Source organism: Mustelus asterias, chromosome 18, assembly GCF_964213995.1.
Source record: "Mustelus asterias chromosome 18, sMusAst1.hap1.1, whole genome shotgun sequence".
Classification (NCBI taxonomy): domain Eukaryota; kingdom Metazoa; phylum Chordata; class Chondrichthyes; order Carcharhiniformes; family Triakidae; genus Mustelus; species Mustelus asterias.
In genome coordinates, this window is record NC_135818.1 from 47,162,982 (window position 1) to 47,181,944 (window position 18,963).

General features: G+C 38.2%; 1 protein-coding gene across 4 annotated transcripts in view; it reads right to left on the reverse strand.

The window, feature by feature from the left end:
- arid4a (AT-rich interactive domain 4A) overlaps positions 1-18,963 on the reverse strand; it is a 100,298-nt gene that overhangs the window by 50,542 nt on the left and 30,793 nt on the right. For all 4 annotated transcript variants that reach the window (XM_078233847.1, XM_078233850.1, XM_078233849.1 and 1 more), the window contains exons 5-11: positions 18,087-18,177; positions 7,764-7,843; positions 7,589-7,686; positions 5,953-6,088; positions 4,916-4,995; positions 3,653-3,729; positions 2,612-2,766 (exon numbers count right to left, since the gene is read on the reverse strand). In XM_078233847.1, the coding sequence (XP_078089973.1) occupies positions 2,612-2,766; positions 3,653-3,729; positions 4,916-4,995; positions 5,953-6,088; positions 7,589-7,686; positions 7,764-7,843; positions 18,087-18,177 (717 nt within the window). The remainder of the gene's footprint in view (positions 1-2,611; positions 2,767-3,652; positions 3,730-4,915; positions 4,996-5,952; positions 6,089-7,588; positions 7,687-7,763; positions 7,844-18,086; positions 18,178-18,963) is intronic.

Sequence of the window (18,963 nt, forward strand, 5' to 3'; positions counted from 1 at the left end):
ACTTAATAAAAATCCTTTTTTTAAAAATATCATATTGCCGTTTGTGGGAGCTATGCTCAAATTGGTTGTAACTTCAATATTACATCACTGACTGCACAAAATAAGTTAATAGACTGTAAAACATTTTGGAATGCCCTGTGGATGTGAATGGCAGTATATAAATGTAAGTCTTTCTTTTCTCCTTCGCTATAAAGGTATAAATATTATTCTGCTTTGGTTGGGTATGTTGTGGCGTTTGGAAAAAATAGAAATTGCAAAGAAATGTCTATCTCAGAAGCCAGGAGCTTAATGCTGATGTACTTGGCAATCAAAATGGCAGAGGACAGATGCTAGAATATTTTATTAGATGGCCAACTTGTTAACCAAAATAGACGAGGGAGGGAGGGACAGACGCACACACACAGCTTCTGTTTTTTTAAAACAATCATAAAAAAGTTCAAAAGCATAATCAGCCAGCATGGACATTGGCTGAATGGCCTCTTTCTGTACTGCAGATCCCTATTAGTCTATAATATTATTTAAACAGTTACTACCTGGTTCAAGAACAGATCACAGCAGTTTCACTTTTACCAGATCTCCTCCCTCGGCATTGCTCATGATATATTAGAATCATAAAAACTGGATTATAAAATGGACTATAGCTGAATATTTACATTTTGATAGCCATTTCATAATGGACACAATGGGACTTCCTTGAAGAAAGCAGTCTGCTGCAAACGTTTATTTATTTTGGCTTGTTCTTTTAAGTACACCAAGTCTAACTAGACCACTGCAGAGATCTGATCCTCCAGCTGCTCAACCCTGCAGGCAAGAGCTGATAAAACGAGAGGTCAATTGGAGCCTCATTACCTTTGTTCAGGGCATTCGCTCTCTTCAAATTGGCAACTGCATGTCAATCTCCCAATAGGGAGGCCTTGTGGTGCAACGATAGCGCCCCTACCTCTGCACCAGAGATTCCAGGTTCCACACCAGAACTGGTTGGTCATGGAAGGAGCATTCAACATGGTTCAATGAGCTGATAATCAGCTTGTAAATCCTTTCTCCACTTCCCCCACTATTCCCCAAAGGGTTAAAAAAGTTTGGGTGTGAAGATACGGTAACAACAACAACAATCTCCCAATTCCTTCATTTAGGAAAATGGCAGGAAAAAAAAGTGAATAGCTTTATCTCACTGCCCAAATGTTATTTGCTGCGTTATAAATAATTTATTTAAACCAATCAGGTGCATGGGTTCAATACATTTAACATACATTATGGTTTTAAAATGACAGGTATGATCTACTGGGGTGTGGTGGATATGCTACAATTGAATGGTTTATTAATATGGATAAACTTTCCAGAGTTATATTACTCAGATACGCAGTTTGTTTTATATGAATTAATACATGTGTATATACATTTAAAAGATAATGGAAGGGACAATCAAGATACAAAACATTTGCTTCACAGCAAGTCAAACAATCTAAAACCATGAAGGAGTCAAAATTCTGCAGCATAATCCATCTGGACAAAAGCTTTTCACTCCCTTTCCTAATTAGCCAATTAATATCATTACTTGACTTTACTGTTTTGTTTGGGCATGGAAAAAAAATCCAACATTAAGTTCAAGTCATGGAAAGCTGATTTGAAAATATGGCAAACTTCCACAGGCTGTCTGCCAAGCTGCTGCAAAGTCTTGAATTACATTTGAGCATGCTCACAATAAAACCATCAGCATGTTGCTAGGGAAACACTGTAGGAAGTGGAGTGGACACCCACCCATTTCAGCTTGAACATGAAGGTTTTAAAACAATCTATCCACAGTGCAGTCTTGATCGTACCAAGCAGTGAAAATGAAACCAACTTTAGTGAGGAGCAAAACTTCACCCAAGTGAAACTCAGTGTTGTGTTGCCAAAATGAAGGTTTTCTATGCACACATTCCAAAATTTTAAGCAGTTCGGTCAAGAATTTAAAGGGTTTAGCAGTTTACTGGAAATTGAAAAATCTGTGGATGCAATTTTCTGCTTTCAATTTATTCTACTTTCAAAGTTCAGACAATTGTTCTATTAGGTGGCATGTACACATTATATTGAGAAATCTGAAACTAAAAAGAGTAATTGTTGTAAAATATGATGGCTTGTTGATTTGTTAGCTTTATGAATATAGCAATACTGTTGCATATAAGCTAAAGTTATTGACGTTTCCTTCCAACAGCTTGGAAACAGGTAGTGTTAACAGTTTGGGAGTGGTGACTGTGTTAAGGTTGGAAAATACATGAAACTTTCATTGTTCGATTTGCATTCTTTTTTCAGCAATTTGCCTTCAGATTTTTTCAATAAACTAAAAATCATAATATAGGTTATGTTGGGTGTCCAACTTAATAAAACATTACAATCTTAATATGCTACAAGCCAATTCAAATTCCTTCACTATGATCAATTTTAAGTTGGTTTCATGGTCTACATATTAAGATTTCCATGAGAAAAATTCACGAAAAATGCTTAACCAAAATAAAAACCAACCTCTGTATATTAATATATTCTAAGGCGGCAATCAATTCCTTGTGATAGTTTCTGATCTCAAATTTAAGTAGAAAATTGTTCAATAAAATAAACTGCAAAAATGTCCTACCTCATGCTTCTTTTCCTCCTCATCCTCATCATTCTCTGCTTCCTCTTCCTCCTCCTCTTCATCACTACTTGAGGATTCCAAGATGACACTCATGTCCACCTTCCAGCTCTCTGGAACAATCCTTTGCTGGTAGAATTTCTGAGCTTCTTCAAGTGCTACAGAAAACCAGTATTTAAAAGTTAGATCTTATTAATTTTGTTTATATCTGACAAACAGTCCTAGAATTTTACAGCACAGAAAGAACCATTTGGTCCATCATGTCTATGCCAACTCTTTGTAAGAGCTGGCCAATTCGTCCCACTATTTCCGCATAGTGCTGCAAATTCTTACTTTTCAAGTATATAAAAAAATCCTTTTGGAGCTGACTATTGAATCTGCTTCTGCTGCCGTTCCAGACAGTGCATTTCAGATCATAACAACATGACAAAATCTTCATGTCAAAATGTCAATTTTTCACCTTATATCTACGCTTGCAGCCGCCGAGTGAAGCTAACTGGTACAACTTGAATTTGCTGTACATTGAATTAAAACTGTCCAACGTATTTAAATTAGTACCGAATTATCAGCCATTAAAGTTGTGACTCGTACATTACCTGTGTGGAACAGATTTAGATTCAAGCCCAGAAATCAGAAAAAACACCGTAATAATTATTTGAGCCATACACTCCTGCCATCATCTCAAACCAAAATCACAGGATAAAGTTGGAATAAATGCTAGTGGCACTAGAACAAGCTTTGCAATTGGTAAAACTAGAGACTCCATTATAAAATAAAAATCTTATGGATTATCACAGTATTTCCTCTATGGAACAAAACCTCCTGCATGGAGAGCCTAGCAAACCAGTAGTATAAGTGTGTGCCCCACAATTTAGAACTATACCAGATCATCTCACTCTGCCATTTAGATATTACTGTCTAAAAGCAGAAAACAAGGCAAATACCTTCGTAAGTGCCATGATTCAAGCACGTTGATCACAACTAGCTGCATTAGATGCGAGGGAAAGATCTGTAATTCACTCCACCTTAGTTTCCTTCCCTTACCTTGTTTAACAACGGGGTCTGGTTTTGAAACTTTGTCCCAATCGAGCTCTCTGATATCTTTTCTTGCTATAGGGTAGCTGTTATTTAAAAAAAAGACACCAAGGTTCAACTTAAAGTAAACAGCACTGACTTTGTCACATAAAACCTGATATCCTATTAGACTTCACAGTTCTAGAACTAACTACGTACCAAGTAATAAAAACCAAATTAATAAACAAAGCCATCTCATTTTCAATAAACTGTCCCATCCATGCACCACCTTTGTTATTTAACACCTAATTATCTTAATATACTTTTGGAAACTGAACTTCAAATGCAAACAACAGGAGGAGATAACATGTACAGCACCCTGCTCCTTAAGTCTTTCTTGACGTTGCAGCAGTAACTCCTCTCCTGAGCAGATGGTCACATTATGATTAAAGAAATTTTTTTATATCCATAAGTCTGAACACTTGGAAATACAACGGTCAATAAGGCAGTCAAAAAATGTGCATTTGAAAACTGCATTTAATTTAGTCATTTAATGGAGCCCTGGTTAAAATTAAATATTTAAACTGCCAACCAACCCATGTGCCATGATGAGAATGATTGTTCTGACTTTTATCGATTATGACTGCATGAAGAAAATGGCCAAGTCACATCTAGGTTATCTTAAAAGGAACAATTTACAAATGAGAACAATAATTGCTTTACAAGAAGTGAAAAGAAGACAAGGACAGCAATGCACCATTTGGGTCACTGAAGCTTCACATGGTGCAGAGTAGTAAGGTTCCTCCGTGGTTTCTGCTGAAGTTATCACAGATTGGGAGAACACCACAGAAAGCACTGGAATAATAGCATTTATGAAACCATCAGGGAAAGTTTTGGTATATAAAAGTTGTTATAGTCAAATACTTGAGTCATTAAAGGATTTTATTGTATTTTATCCTAACCATATAGTTGCTTATTTTAAAGATAATGGTAAAATACACATGTGAGCAGTTTCAAAGTCAGCTCTAGTGAACTAGATGTCTATACGTGAAGCCTGCCAAAAACGTGTGTTTTAGTGTCCTCCCTGAATCATTTGTAGAAAATAACATCTCATCTCTAACCAGCAATGAAACCAATGTATAGCTTCACTTTACAATGAAGCTTTCAAAAATCATTTAAGAAGTCAATGCGAGACATCACCTACAACCAGTGTAACTTGTTTTGGAAGTTGGTGACAGATTTGCATTCTTAAATAGCTTATTTTCCATCTATGCATTTCATATTTATACTTACAATTTGGAGTCTGCAAAGGATCGCACTAAGCATTGGTCCTTTTTCACTGTGATTTCATCACTGCAACTTGGAGAGAGCACCTGAAATGAAAAGGCAAGTACTGTTTTTTTAAAAAAGATCGGTTACCAAGTAAGCCCAAAATAAATGTAGACCCACGATGGGATGTTTTCTAGTAAAAATGATTAGAGCAGTTCAGAGTACCAGCAGATAGCAGGAGGGAAACCAGTTTGCATAATTCAAAACTCTCTCTTATCAGGTACAGAATATCAATTTTGATTGATTAAACAAATCAAGATGGAGGAACAGTTTGTAATAAAATACACAATTTTCAGAAACTTTCCTTCAAAACTTCATAAGAAACAGCAAACATGAAGTGCATCAATCAGAGCCATCTTTCCCCTCTCCAAACATCTTGATATACAAGTCTAAACATCAGATATTGTAAGCGATTTGACTGAAAGCTTTTCAAAGTACAGCCTGAATTTTTCTCATCAGAACTAAACTTTCCAGCAGGGGTTCACTGGATTGTATTTAAGATCTCCAACATGAGCTGATTTTGCCCTTCTCAAACCTAGGGGAATGAAGGTCAACCTCAGTAATCCAATTGCTATGCAAGTACATCAAATTCAGAAAAGACCAGAACAAAGTCTTGGAACTACCTGGTCTCTTACCTTTTGTGCTACACCAGATAGTGTCATTTCACACTGTAAACTATTGGGAATGTGGTTCAAATTCATTCCCATCAGACTGTGCGCATGCTTAATACTATGATGCACTCTTTACAAAACTGGTTCTGCATCCAATTTTTCAGCAATAAACCAAATACCCTTACAGTGCATTATTTGCATTCGTTTCTAAATCAGTCAGTCAATGGAAAATAGACATGTTATTTCAACAAACTGCATTTATCAAACACTCCCAAATACACCACCATGGTCAACAGCAAAACAAATGCTTAAAATTAAGCGATAATGATCCAATTACATATCTTAAATCAAGATCTTGAAAGGTAAATATGTAGTGATAGCATCACTTACCAAAGCTGGATACCAGCCTTTTCTCTTGTCTGCGTTACAATCTACATAAACTACTTTGCCCAAAAGTTCATCATTAAGACGGCGCTTGTCTTCATCCTCGTCTTCACTTGGTTCTTCTTCCCTTTCATCCTCAGGTCTGCAAATTAATTATTTTTTAAAAACCATCACTGTTGGCTTGCAGATTTTTTAAAGCTGAAATGTACTCTTCAAAGGTGCAGTATTCCAAATTTAAAATTATTTGTTGCGAACAGACTGGCTCACTCTGGTTAGTAGTTCCTGGCTAATATACTGAACAGGAAAAAATACTGTAATGTATTGAATTGGGAGACCACCCATTCTCCACGTCCCAATATTTCAGAATTTCCTTCAATATTTTGTTGCCGTGGAAACAGAGCCCAACACCTCAGATAAAACATTAATGGAAATCAAAAAGACAACCTATCCCCAACTATCCCATCAATAACTCTGAAGTTGTCACATGAAGAAATCACAAAAATAATCTACTGGGCAGCATTTATACTTAACTCTCTTTACTGCTCTGGGTTACAAGTTCCGAGTAATTTCGAGGCAATGGCCTAGTTGTATTGTTGCTGGACTATTAATCCAGAAACTCAGCTAATGTTCTGGGGACCCGAGTTCGAATCCCACCACGGCAGATGATGGAATTTAAATTCAATAAGAAATATCTGGAATTAAGAATCTACTGATGACCATGAAACCATTGTTGATTGTTGGAAAAACCCATCTGGCTCACTAATGTCCTTCAGGCAAGGAAATCTACTGTTCTTACCTGGTCTGGCCAACATGCGACTCCAGAGCCACAGAAATGTGGTTTACTCTCAACTGCCCTTGGGCAACTAGGGATAGGCAATAAACGCTGGCCAGCGACACTCATATCCATTCATCAACAAACGAAGGTTTACTGGCGACATTCTAGAATGAGGTTCGAACATTTGACGTATGGCAATTTCAACGTTGGAATGAATGAATGAATCCTCAACAGTGGGAACATTCCTTGCCTCAAAACTGATGACCACCAAGTCTCACAACATCAGAACTGATTGAGATTATTCAAAATCATGATAAAAATACCTAGTTGCACTCTACTCAAATAATATTAGTGATTGTGCAAAATAGTTTACCATGTTCCCCTTTGAAACACACATTCCTTTTTGTTGTTTCTTCTAATGTCTAAACAGTTTGTGAGTAAATAACCTGTACAAAGAATTCCATCAATTATGTTTTAAAACTGGATGCCAAACACAAGTTCACTCTGACTTTCCTCTCCAGGAGGAGTTTCTCTTTAAATTGAAGAAATATTCAGTGGAACTTTAGTGAAATCACATTTGTGGTCATGAGCATAACCTGGGGAAACTTTAAAATCTGTAAATACCACTCAACTGTCTTATAAAATTATAAGAGATTGTTACTTCCGATGTCAGTTGTAATCAGAAGTCTAAACGTACTTTCATGAGTGCTATGCAGGGAATAACTCCTCTAACTTAATTTTTCATTCTTAATTATTTTATATACGAAGAACCATTTTCTAGGTTAGGTCTCAGAAAAATGCAAAAGCTCTTCCACAAAATGTTATGGTATAAAAACAAAATGTACATACTGGTAAAAGGGTACTTACGCAGGAGCAGAGGACAATCTCCTTCCTCGGTTTGTTTTCTTCCCAATGACTGGTGTGCCGAAGTGTTCCGGGTTTGTCAGTGGCAACTGATCAAGGGTCTGAAAACAAGCACTGAAGTTATGGTTCTGTATTGTAAAGATTATCTCATGACAATATCTGGACAACAATTGCTTACCTCACTCTCTGCAAAATGCCTCTCCCCCTTCAGGCATAGGGATGTACGCCTAAGGGTCCTCTCATCCCCGTCATCAAACACTGGTCAAAAAAAAAAATTCAAAATTAACAGAAATCAGGCAGCAAATTTATATCCGGAACTATGGCATAAACTGCGAACCAGATCAGATTTACAGTAATTCCAGCCAGTCTCTCAAATACAATGTTAAACAAAATTTAGAGAAAATACCACACTTGTTATTTGTGACAGCAATGGAGTTCCATCATGCCTCAATGTGTAAAACTGCTTTACTCTTTGGTATGATTGACAGAAAAAAAAGAATGTTATTGGCATCTTTGTTCTGACGACAGCACATAGATACTTAGAGAATAGCCCAGCTTGTTTCAAGACAAAATCGACCTGGAACAACTGTGTCTAATAAAAACAATCTGTAGTATCTTGCCTTTATTATGTCTGTAACATGCATCTGAGAGAAGCCCCTATTTAAATATAAGCAACCGATGGTCTTTATTGAAATTTAGATTTGCTTGGTAACTTTGTTTTGAGATTTACATGGGATGACATTGGATATACAGCACAGAAACAGACCATTCAGCCCAACCAGTCTATGCAGGAACTTGCATTCCACTCAAGTATCAACCCATCTATCAATATCCAAATCTATCACTGCAGTCCTCTATCTCTTCTCCTTCATATGATTATCCAACTTCCTCTTAAAATGTACCTATTCCACTCTATTTGCTTCAACCAACTCCGGTGTTATTCCAATTGAGCCATTTTTCTAAAATCTTTAGAGTGAAATCAGTAAACTGGAAAGCCTCCAAAGCAGAACAGCAACAAACTATTACATAAGGTTTAGTCAGAGACCTTGAGTCCAATCCAGCTCATTTTGAAGTTTAGCAAAGCAAACGCAACTGTTATTTTTCCATCTACCAGTCGTGGATAGTTAAATCTGTAACAGCTCTAAATTTAGAATGCATCATCTCTACTGCTTACTTACTCACTTACCAGTTAACAAATTTGTAGCCTAAACCAAGTTCTAATCAAGCATTCCAGTAATTTTCAAAGTTGAAGAAGTTAGAACTTTTCTGTTAAACCCTGAGCTCGCTATAAAGGAAGGCCTCAGCATACAGGTTGCTAGAATGTGCCTAAAGGAGTCTTGGAGTAAGTGAATCAGAACAAAGGATTTGAAGAACAATGCAGACTGATATAATTGAAAGATTGCCATTAAGTAGTTTAAGCTGGCCAGCTTCCATGGGGAAGGGGTCTAACTGGTGTATCTCATACCCTTGCAATGCTAATATATGGGTTGCCTACTGGAAGGAGAGGCCAAAACTCAAATATCTTCAATCACCAACATTAATTTCATACATGCTGAAACATCAGTTTTCAGAACTGAGAAAACTACAAAAAAGAAAATTTGAAATAAAAGCAAGCAAGATAAGAGTAAATCGCAGGTGAGTCAGCATCTATTATGAGAAAAGTTTATTTTTTCCAGTATAAAAACAGAAAATGATAGATAACCCCAGCAGGCCTGGCAGAATCTGTGGGGAGAGAAACAGAGTTAAAGTTTAGAGTCCTTATGGCTTCTTCAGAGTTTTTCTGTTTGTATTTCAGATTTCCAGCATCCGCATTATTTTTTGTTTATTTATATTTTTTCCACTGTGTTCAGGTTACAATAATTCTAGGTCGGAATACAGAAAAATATTATGATTCATAGAATCCCTACAGTGCAGAAGGAAGCCATTCGGCCCAGCGCACCTGCACAGGCACAATCCCGCCCAGACCCTATCCCCCGAACCCTACGTATTTACTCTTCTAAGTTACCCTGACACTAAGGGGCCATCTGCACATCTTTGGACAGGAGGAGGAAACTGGAGTACCTGGAGAAAACTCATGCAGACATGGGGAGGATGTGCAAACTCCCAGACAGTCACCCGAGGTCAGAAATGAACTCAGGTCCCTGGCGCTATGAGGCAGCAGTGCCAACCATCGTGCCACCGCGTAGCCATCCAGAAGATCATAATCTGCCATCCATAATATCATAATCTATCTTTTCTTTTTCCAGTTGCCCTTGAGCTGCTGTGTATTTCCAAAATGTTCTGTTTTTATTTGAAATATCACACAGATTGTTTTAATTTCTAGGCAGGTATCATGATAAAAATCTCCCAAACAATGGCTAAGAAGCTACTGCTCATCAAAATTTACAACATAGAAGGTGGTCATTCAGCTTCTTGAGTCAGTTCTCTTAAGTATGCAGTCCTACTCCACTTGCCTCTGCCGGTATCTGTCTAAATTTTGCCATTTTAAAATATATGCTCAGTTTTCTTTAAAAAGCTGAATGGATACTGCTGCCCATGACAAGCCATTTGGTGTCATAACACCTTCCCATTCAAAAATCTCAATATCTCCCCACAATGTTTTGATGATCGATCAGGTGTGTTCATTCTTGGATTTACTTCCGGGTGCATACATAACTATGACAAAGGTAAACTATTCTTCCTCATGACCTCTTTGCAGCCTTTAATATCCTCCTTCCTTGACCTCTCCAGTTTCTTTCAGTTGGGTAAGACTGTACTCACCAGGCTCCATTCATATCTATATAATCAACGCCAGTCAATGGCCTACAATGGCTTCTCTTCCCGCTTCTACACCATGACCAATTATATCCGACATGGATCTATCCTTGATCCTCTCCTATTTTTCAACTACATTCTATGTACATTCTACCACTTGGCAAGATCATCCAAAAAGACCATGTCAATTTTCATATGTAAGCTGACAACAATGATCTCTACCTCATTACCATCTTTCTCGATTCTTCCACTGTACCAAATAATCACACAGCTTGTCCAATATCCTGTGGTGGATGAGCAAAAATTTCCTTTGTTTAAATATTGGAAAGACTAAAGCCATTATTTTTAGTCCCTGAGACAAACTGTATTCTCTAGCTACTGACTCCTCCCTCTCTCAAGCTCAGGCTAAACCAGACTGTTTGTAACTCTGGTATCACAACTGACCTGGAGCTTCCAACCATGTGTCCACGCCATCACCAAGAACACCTATTGTTATTTCCATTTCGACTCAGTTCCTGCCTCAGCTACGCTGCTGAAAACCAAGTTCATGCCTTTGTTACCTCCAGACTTAATTATTCCAATGCAGTCCTGGGCAGCCTCACACATTATACACTCTGTAAATTGGTGTTCATCCAAAAGATTCTGCTTACTATGTCCTTACTTGCACCAAGTTCCATTCACCCACAACCAATTTGTTCGCTGATCGACACTGGCTCCCAGTAAAGCAACACCTTGAGTTTTAAATTCTCTTTCTTGCTTCCAAATCCCTCCATAGCCTCATTCCTCTCTCCCTATCTCTAATCTCTTCCAGCCCAAAAACATTCAAGCCCTTTGCACTCCTCCATTTCTAACCTCTTGAGAATTCCTGATTTTAACTGCTCCACTATTGGTGGACAGGCCTTCAGCCATCCAGGCCCAAAGCTCTCGAATTCCATCCTTAAACCTCTCTGCCTCTTTCCTTCTTTAAGGTGCTTCTTAAAACCCATCTAATTGGACGTTTTTGGCTATATAACGTAATATGACTATGTGGTTCGATGTCAAATGGTGGTTTACAAGGCTCCCATGAAGCACCTTAGGGTGTTTTAAAGATGCTATATAAATACCACATGTTGTTGCCAATAAGAGGTTTCATGGAGTTTGCCATTCAACTCAAATATTTTGTAAAGAACTGCCAACATTTCATACCCTAATATTTTCAAAAAAATCCAAGTCAAATTTCTACTGCTGGCTACTTTGTCATCATCTTTTTCTCCTGCATCATATTATTTATAAATACATTTAACTTATTAGTTTTCTCCTAAACAATACAGTCCGACAGTGATAAGACCATGAGTCAAGGATGTTTGGGTGCCAGGGGGGTGGGGGTCCCTGGGGACAGTCGGTTTGGGTTTTTACAAGACTTACCCAGAAGTTAGAAGAGGTTTTAATTCTCTTTTTTTTTTGAGTAGCTAATACTGTAACCCTGTCGAAATCATCTAAAGTTTGCAATTTAAAATCACATTTTTGGATGGTCCACTGCACAGGGCAATTGCCCAGAAGAAGTTTGTGCTTCTGGACAATTGCCATGCAAATGTTTACCTGTGAAGTTCCGAGATCCCCACAGTCTGACTCTGGGAAACCTGGAAGTTAAGACCCATGTAGATCATTCTGCAGAAAAGTTCCAATATCATTCCTACATAAACTAGATGGATTTAACTAATTTCACACAAAAGGAATTGGAAGTTACAGTTTCTTTCAACCACACCCTTGCTACACTAGAGTTAAAACACAGACTTCTCAGTAAACATGACACACAGACTGCGAAGACCAGAACAATGTAGTCTTATGGGTGTAGTCTGAATTTTACACATCACATTTCCTAAGGAATCTGTTCCTGTCAAGGGAGTAAATGGCCACCTAACTGAGCTATTAAATCTTAACTGCAGTACTTTTGAAACTCAGCCAAGAATATAGTGAATTCATCTTGAATGTGTAATATTATATGTTTTACTTAATATCACCTCCAGGCTAATAGATGCAAATCAAAACACATCACAAGGATTATCAAGTGAGTGCAATATATCAATAAACCATAAATCTAATTGAAGTACATGTGGATGCTTTACTAAGGAAGGCAAATGACAACAACCAATACATTAATTAATATTAATAAATTATAGCGCATTTTAAAATAGAAGATATTTGGCTCATCTTTCATTGTAGCTAAAGGAAACTTGAGCTTATGCAATGAATTTGATACAATTATCCCTTCATATTACAGGATCGCTGATTCTCCATTACAGCAGTTTGCCAGTGCTGTAGAATTTATCCACTCTAAATTGCAATACTACATTTCATAGTACTAGGGCAGCACATGAAAATGATCTCTATTTCTGGCTGCTGAGCCTTCCTAGACTTTAGGGAAGATACAGCAACCAGAAATAGTAACAACTTGTACATGCTGCTTTGGTATTGTGTATTAAGGCATTCCAATAGAAAACAGATAGCTTCTACAGCATAGGCAGCTCTGGGTTTTTACAATCTAGCAATAAAGAAAGTCTCTGTCTGCAGTATGTGTGTTTACAGTTGAGGGCACTGCATACTCTTGAAGTTGTCTGCAAAAGAAAAATCTACTTCAATAAATACTTACTGCCTTAATTGAGGACTGAGAAATACAAATGGGTCAATAAGACTTCCATTCAGGATGGTTTAATTTTTTTCATAAACTGCTCAAAATTAGAAAATACAGCAATGTTGCCAGGATTGTGCATTAAATAACAAATTGGAAAAGATAGCAAATTGGAAACAATTACAGCAGCCAGACCAGTAGATGCTAAACAAACCACCATGCAAAAAATCCACTAATTTAGTGGGTTATGCTAATTGCTAACAGTCCTGCATTTACAAATAAGATTGATGCTATAATAAATTTTAGTATCAAAAATATTGTTAAATTGAAGGTTACTTTTATATTCAGAACACATGAACATGAGTAGGCCATTTTGCCTCTTCAGCCTGTTCGGGCCGGCTTTCAATGAGATCAGGATGGACTTGCCAAAACCAGACTAAACGCACAAGTCCAAATCTTGCAGGGAAGAGGAGTGGAAGAGCACAGGTGGTGAAATGGTTTAGAAGTTATCTTTTCTCCTCTGTAACACAGGTTCCAACACAGCCCCCCAGAGGGTTGAAATTCTCCCATTCCGCCAGGTAGTAAAGGACTATTATGCAATGAGTTTGGAAAGTCTCAATCACATTCCAAATATGTACAAGTCCACATCACATAAAGGTGTCCCTTGCTTGGTACTAATTTGTAACCATTCCAAAAGCAAACAGAGCGCCTCGTGTGAAAAATGGAAGAAAATCAGTTTCAACATCTTGTTGAAGGCCACAAAATTCAGTTTTAAAAAATCATGTCTGATAAAAAGTCTTTTTTATGATCACCCTTCTGGTTGCATACCTATCACAACACTACAGCTCCATCCACAATGGTTGAATGTCAATAGGCTATTTCCCCCTTTGGGAGATTCTATTGGCATTTCATAAAACGGTTGCAGTGCAGGAAGAAGCCATTCGGCCCATTAAGTCTGTGTCAATTCTCTGCATGAGCAATTCATTTAATGGCACTCCCCCATTTTCCCTCAGCCCTGCAAATTTGGATTGAATTCTCTTTTGAATCTGCCTCCACCACACTCTCCGGCAGTGCACCCCAAATCTTACCCAGTCGCTATATAAAAATACCTTTCCACAGTGGCACAGTGGTTAGCACTGCTGCCTCACAGCGCCAGGGTTTGATTCCTGGCTTGGGTCAGTGTGTGTGGAATCTGCATGTTCTCCCCATATCTGCGTGGATTTAGTCCGGGTGCTCTGGTTTTCTCCCACAGTCCGAAAGACGTGCTAGTTAGGTGCATTGGCCACGCTAAATTCTCCCTCAGTGTACCCAAACAGATGCCGGAATGTGGCGACTAGGGGGTTTCCACAGTAACTTCATTGCAGTGTTCATGTAAGCCTACTTGTGACTAATAAATAAATTTTAAATCTTCAGCTTTTGTTCTTTTTCAAACCATCTTACATTCGTGTGCTCTGGTTGCTGATCTTTCCACCAATAAAGAGTAGTTTCTCCCTATCTACTCTGACCATTCATGATTTTGAACACCTCTATTAAATCTCTTCTGATCCTTCAGTTCTCCAAGGCGAACAGCTCAACATCACCAATCTATCTACTCAAGTGAAGTCTCTTGTCTCTGGAACCATTCTTGCGAATTTTATGCACTCTCTAATGCATTCATATTCGACCATAATGGATCTCTTCACATGTCAACGCATTAAATTCCATCTGTATCCTTTAGAAATTCTACACTATCCTCAACAGTTCAGAATACTCCCAAAGTTTGTGTCACCTGCAAATTTTGAAATTATGCCCAGTGCGCCAAGTCCAAGTCATTAAAAGATGCCAAGGTGATCATGGAATCCAACACTGACCCCTAAGGAATCCCAATACAAAGCTTCCTTCCAATCTGAAAAACACTATTTACCACAAACATTTCCTGTCACCCAATCAAGTTCATATCCATGTTACTACTGACCCTTTCATTTCCTTGCCTTTGGCATTTAGCCTCGTGAGGCAAGAAGCAAAGCCCCCTCCTGAAAGTTTGCCTCCAGTGGAAGAACATACGCAACACTAATTACATGTGAGGCAATCTTCTAAGATAAACCTGATCTTCATATGATAGAAGGAAATGGTGAATCTTTCACTGCACCACAGTTTATGAAATCCCCTCCAACCCTTTTGGTAAAAGTTTCCCATTAATAAGTTATTGAAAGAACACAGATCTAAGTATGTGGGGAATGGAGTGGGGGCAAAATGATAGTGTCATTGGACTAGTAATCCAGAGATCCAGGACAATGCCTGGGGGACACAGGTTCAAATCTCACCACAGCAGCTGGTGGAATTTAAATTAAATAATTCTGGATTTGAAAACCAGGATCATCTCACATCATATCATCTATTTTTGTGAAAATCCAATTGGTTTATTGATGTTCTCTGTGGAAGAAAATCTGCTGTCCTCACCTAGTCTTGCCTACTTGTGACTCCAGACCCACAGCGAAGTGGTTGATTCATAACTGCCCCCCCGAAATGGCCCATCAAAGGCCATTAGGGATGGGCAACAAATGCTGGCCTTGCCAGTGACGTCCACATCCCATGAAATAAAGGAAGAAAGTACAATTCTCAGTATAATGTGTTATTTGGGAGCTAACCAATGTTATAACAAATACAGCATTATTACAGTCCCATTAGTGCCATGCAGTACCTCCAAGGAGGATAATAATACCTGGGAAATCAGAGTCAACATTGAGAAGAAGCGATGCATACAGTTTAGAAAAGTAGAAGAACGGAACCAGAAAATGAAAACTAAACTAAAATTAAACTGAGAATGAAAAGAATAAAGATTCAATTGCCTGCATTCTAAGACAGGACCAATAGCATGCGTCGCTTCTAGAGATAATGGCAGGATGAGTCGGGCCAGGAAGCTAAACAAGCAGTTTGTCGCTAATGATTTACATCAATTCAGCTATTAAATAGCGAAATCTGTAAAATGTTTCTGGCACCAAGCATTATTTGCTCAGTTGGATACACTCTTGTTTCTGGATCAGAAGATCAGTAGGTTCAACAACACACCAAAACGGCAGGTAATAATTTAGATTAACAATCTAATGCTGTACAGAGGGACAGCTATATTGCCAGAAGTTGTATCCTTCAATGGAAATGTTAAACTGAGGTCCTGTCTCCTCTTCAGAACATTAAAATTGAACTGTAATGATGGTAAAATGATACTTTGAAGGATGAGATCAAATGAACTAAACTCCTTTTTTCATCTAGATTTATTAGATTACCAGTCTATTCCTCACCTATCTTGATGTATATACCGTGGTATAGTGGTTCCCAGATCCTATTAAAACCTTCCTTCCACATCTATGTACACTTTACAGCAGAGGTTAAAGCATAGAAATTAGTAGCGCAAAATACTGTAAGTTTTTTGTCTTTCCAAACCGAAGTCATCTGTACTGGCACTATCAACATGCCATAAGATTAGTTACAAACTGTTTTACAGAGGCTTGTACTGCATGCATTTGGTGGCAATGTATTAACAAAAATAGTTACAGAAAGGTTTACGCCATGCCACAGAACTTTATTGTTGGGGTGGATAGACTGCTTAGGCCAAGGATAATTCTCCACAATAGAAGAAAAACATTTTCTCTAAAATTGTGCCACATCTTGAATGTTGACAAGTAACTGTAGATTGAAAGACACAGAACTTAAGAAATAAAATAATTAAATGGGTGAATAACTAACTGGAACAAAAGCAAAAATAATGAATGTTGGAAATCTGAAATAAAATAGAAAATGCTGGAAATACTCAGCAGGTCTTAGCATCTATGGAAAGAGAGAAAGAGTTCATGTTTCAAGATGATGACCTTTCATCAGAACTGAGAAAGGCTAATGACTTGAAACATGAACTCTATTGCTCTCTGCGCAGATGCTGTTAGGTCTGCGAAGTATTCCCAGCATATTCAGTTTTTTTATTAACAATTAATTGTTTCAGATGCAGAACAGCTTTGGTTCATCTGACACCACAATTCCTGAAAATCCATTCCATTACCTGCCAATTACACTTAGAACTCTTAGATTAAGAAAAATTCTTCTGTAGCTGAATACTCCTCCCACATGCAAGGATGCTAGTTGTTTTTTATACACGTCAAACACAAGCTCACCAATCACAAGTAGGACTGATAAACTACATTTTTTTTAAACTTGAAGATTATAGTAATATATAGGCACTGCTGGAGAACTCTTAGCTGATTTACCAAGATGTATCAGTAACACATTCCAACTTGTCACATGACAGATGACATCATAGCCTGTCCGAATATGCATACATATTATGGACCTACCCACTTAAAGACATACCACTCTAAAGCTTATTCTGGTTACAATATTCATTTTTCAGAAGAATATTATTTTTGATAATAATTAAGCCACGATTGATCAGCTTTTGTTGCTAAATTTAAATATTAACACTTCTCTATTTATTAAAGGATCTAAAGCATATGAAACTTGGGTGGCACAATGGCCCAATGGTTAGCACTGCGGCCTCACAACAGCAAGGACCCGGGTTCAATTCCGGCCTTGGGTGACTGTCCATGTGAAGTTTGCACATTTTCCCTGTGCTTGCATGGGTTTCCTCTGGGTGCTCCATTAGCTATGCTAAAATTGCCCTTTCATGTCAGGCAGGGCAAATGTGTGGGGTTATGGGGATAGAGCCTAGATGGGATTGTTATTAGTGCAGGCTCGATGGGCCAAATGGTCTCCTTCTGTACTGTAGGGATTCTATGATGCTCTGAAACAATGGGAATTCTACAGTGAGAACTGGACCTTTGCAATGCAGAGATTATCAGGACCCAAATGCTAGTGCAGGTTGCCTAAGGTGTTGAGTGCAGTGTGGGCTGGTCAGAGAAATATTCCAGATTTTCATCCCCCTCTCCTAAACAGCCTGAGTTTCTTCTTGAATGTTACTTGACTTTTGGATGGGATTAGTGACATAGATATTGTGATACACAAGGATCCACAGTATTGGATAGCGTATCTTGATCTGAATTAAGCATCTCAATACATTCCTATAACATTATGAATTTTAACAAGCAGAATTATAAATCTAGTTTCAAAAACATACTGAAGGTAGTCACAAAACAAATAAAGCAGTTCACTCACCCACAGTATACCAGCTGGCATCTGTCAGTTTATTGATGGCAGCCTCCTGGTAAGAGCCATCAGACCCTTTCACTTCCACCGATGCTCCAATCTGCATCATAATACAAAGCATTTTGAAACAAACATAACCCACGTGAATCTTAGGTGCACTGTAAGAAGGTGCACTGTATCAAATGCAAAGTGCTGCAATAATATAACCTGCACAAATTCCAAACAAAGAACCATAGAAATAAAACAGATCACCACATCCAAGAATTATTTTATAGTGAGGTTTCATCACTGATGTACCGCCTGTGTCAATAATCATGCAACAAGATACTTGTCAACTTGCATAACGAAGGAATGACTGGATTAAAATGAATCCGTGTTGCAGGAAGCATGTATTCTCTTGTAAGGTTACTTGTAATATTTTGAAGTAATGTACAACATTGATGCCAATATAAAATGCCTTGGAACTGTACAAAAAATTATGTCAGGAAAGGTCTTGCGACACAGTGGGTAGTGATCCCGTCTCTGAGCCAGAAGCTCCCGGTTCAAGTTTCACTCCTGGTCCTTATGGCATAGGAAGGTGCATGCATAATATAGCCAGAAAAGGCCAAACATCAACCTGTAAATCTTTCCAACAAGTGCAGATGGCAGGCAGCAAGAGTGGGAGAGATTCCTGATCAGCTAGCTATGTGATGGAAAAAAAATTGCAGCATTTATGATCACTTCGTAGTTCTGGACTATAACATTCATTTAAAAGTGAATGTTGCCACAGCAACTTGGACTCCTTGACAGGCCGAAAGGCTCTTTTGGCAGGACGCCCACCCACTGTGGATCAGATTGGTGCCAACAACAGAGGGTTTGGTACCGATTCTGTTTGGGATGGATTTGG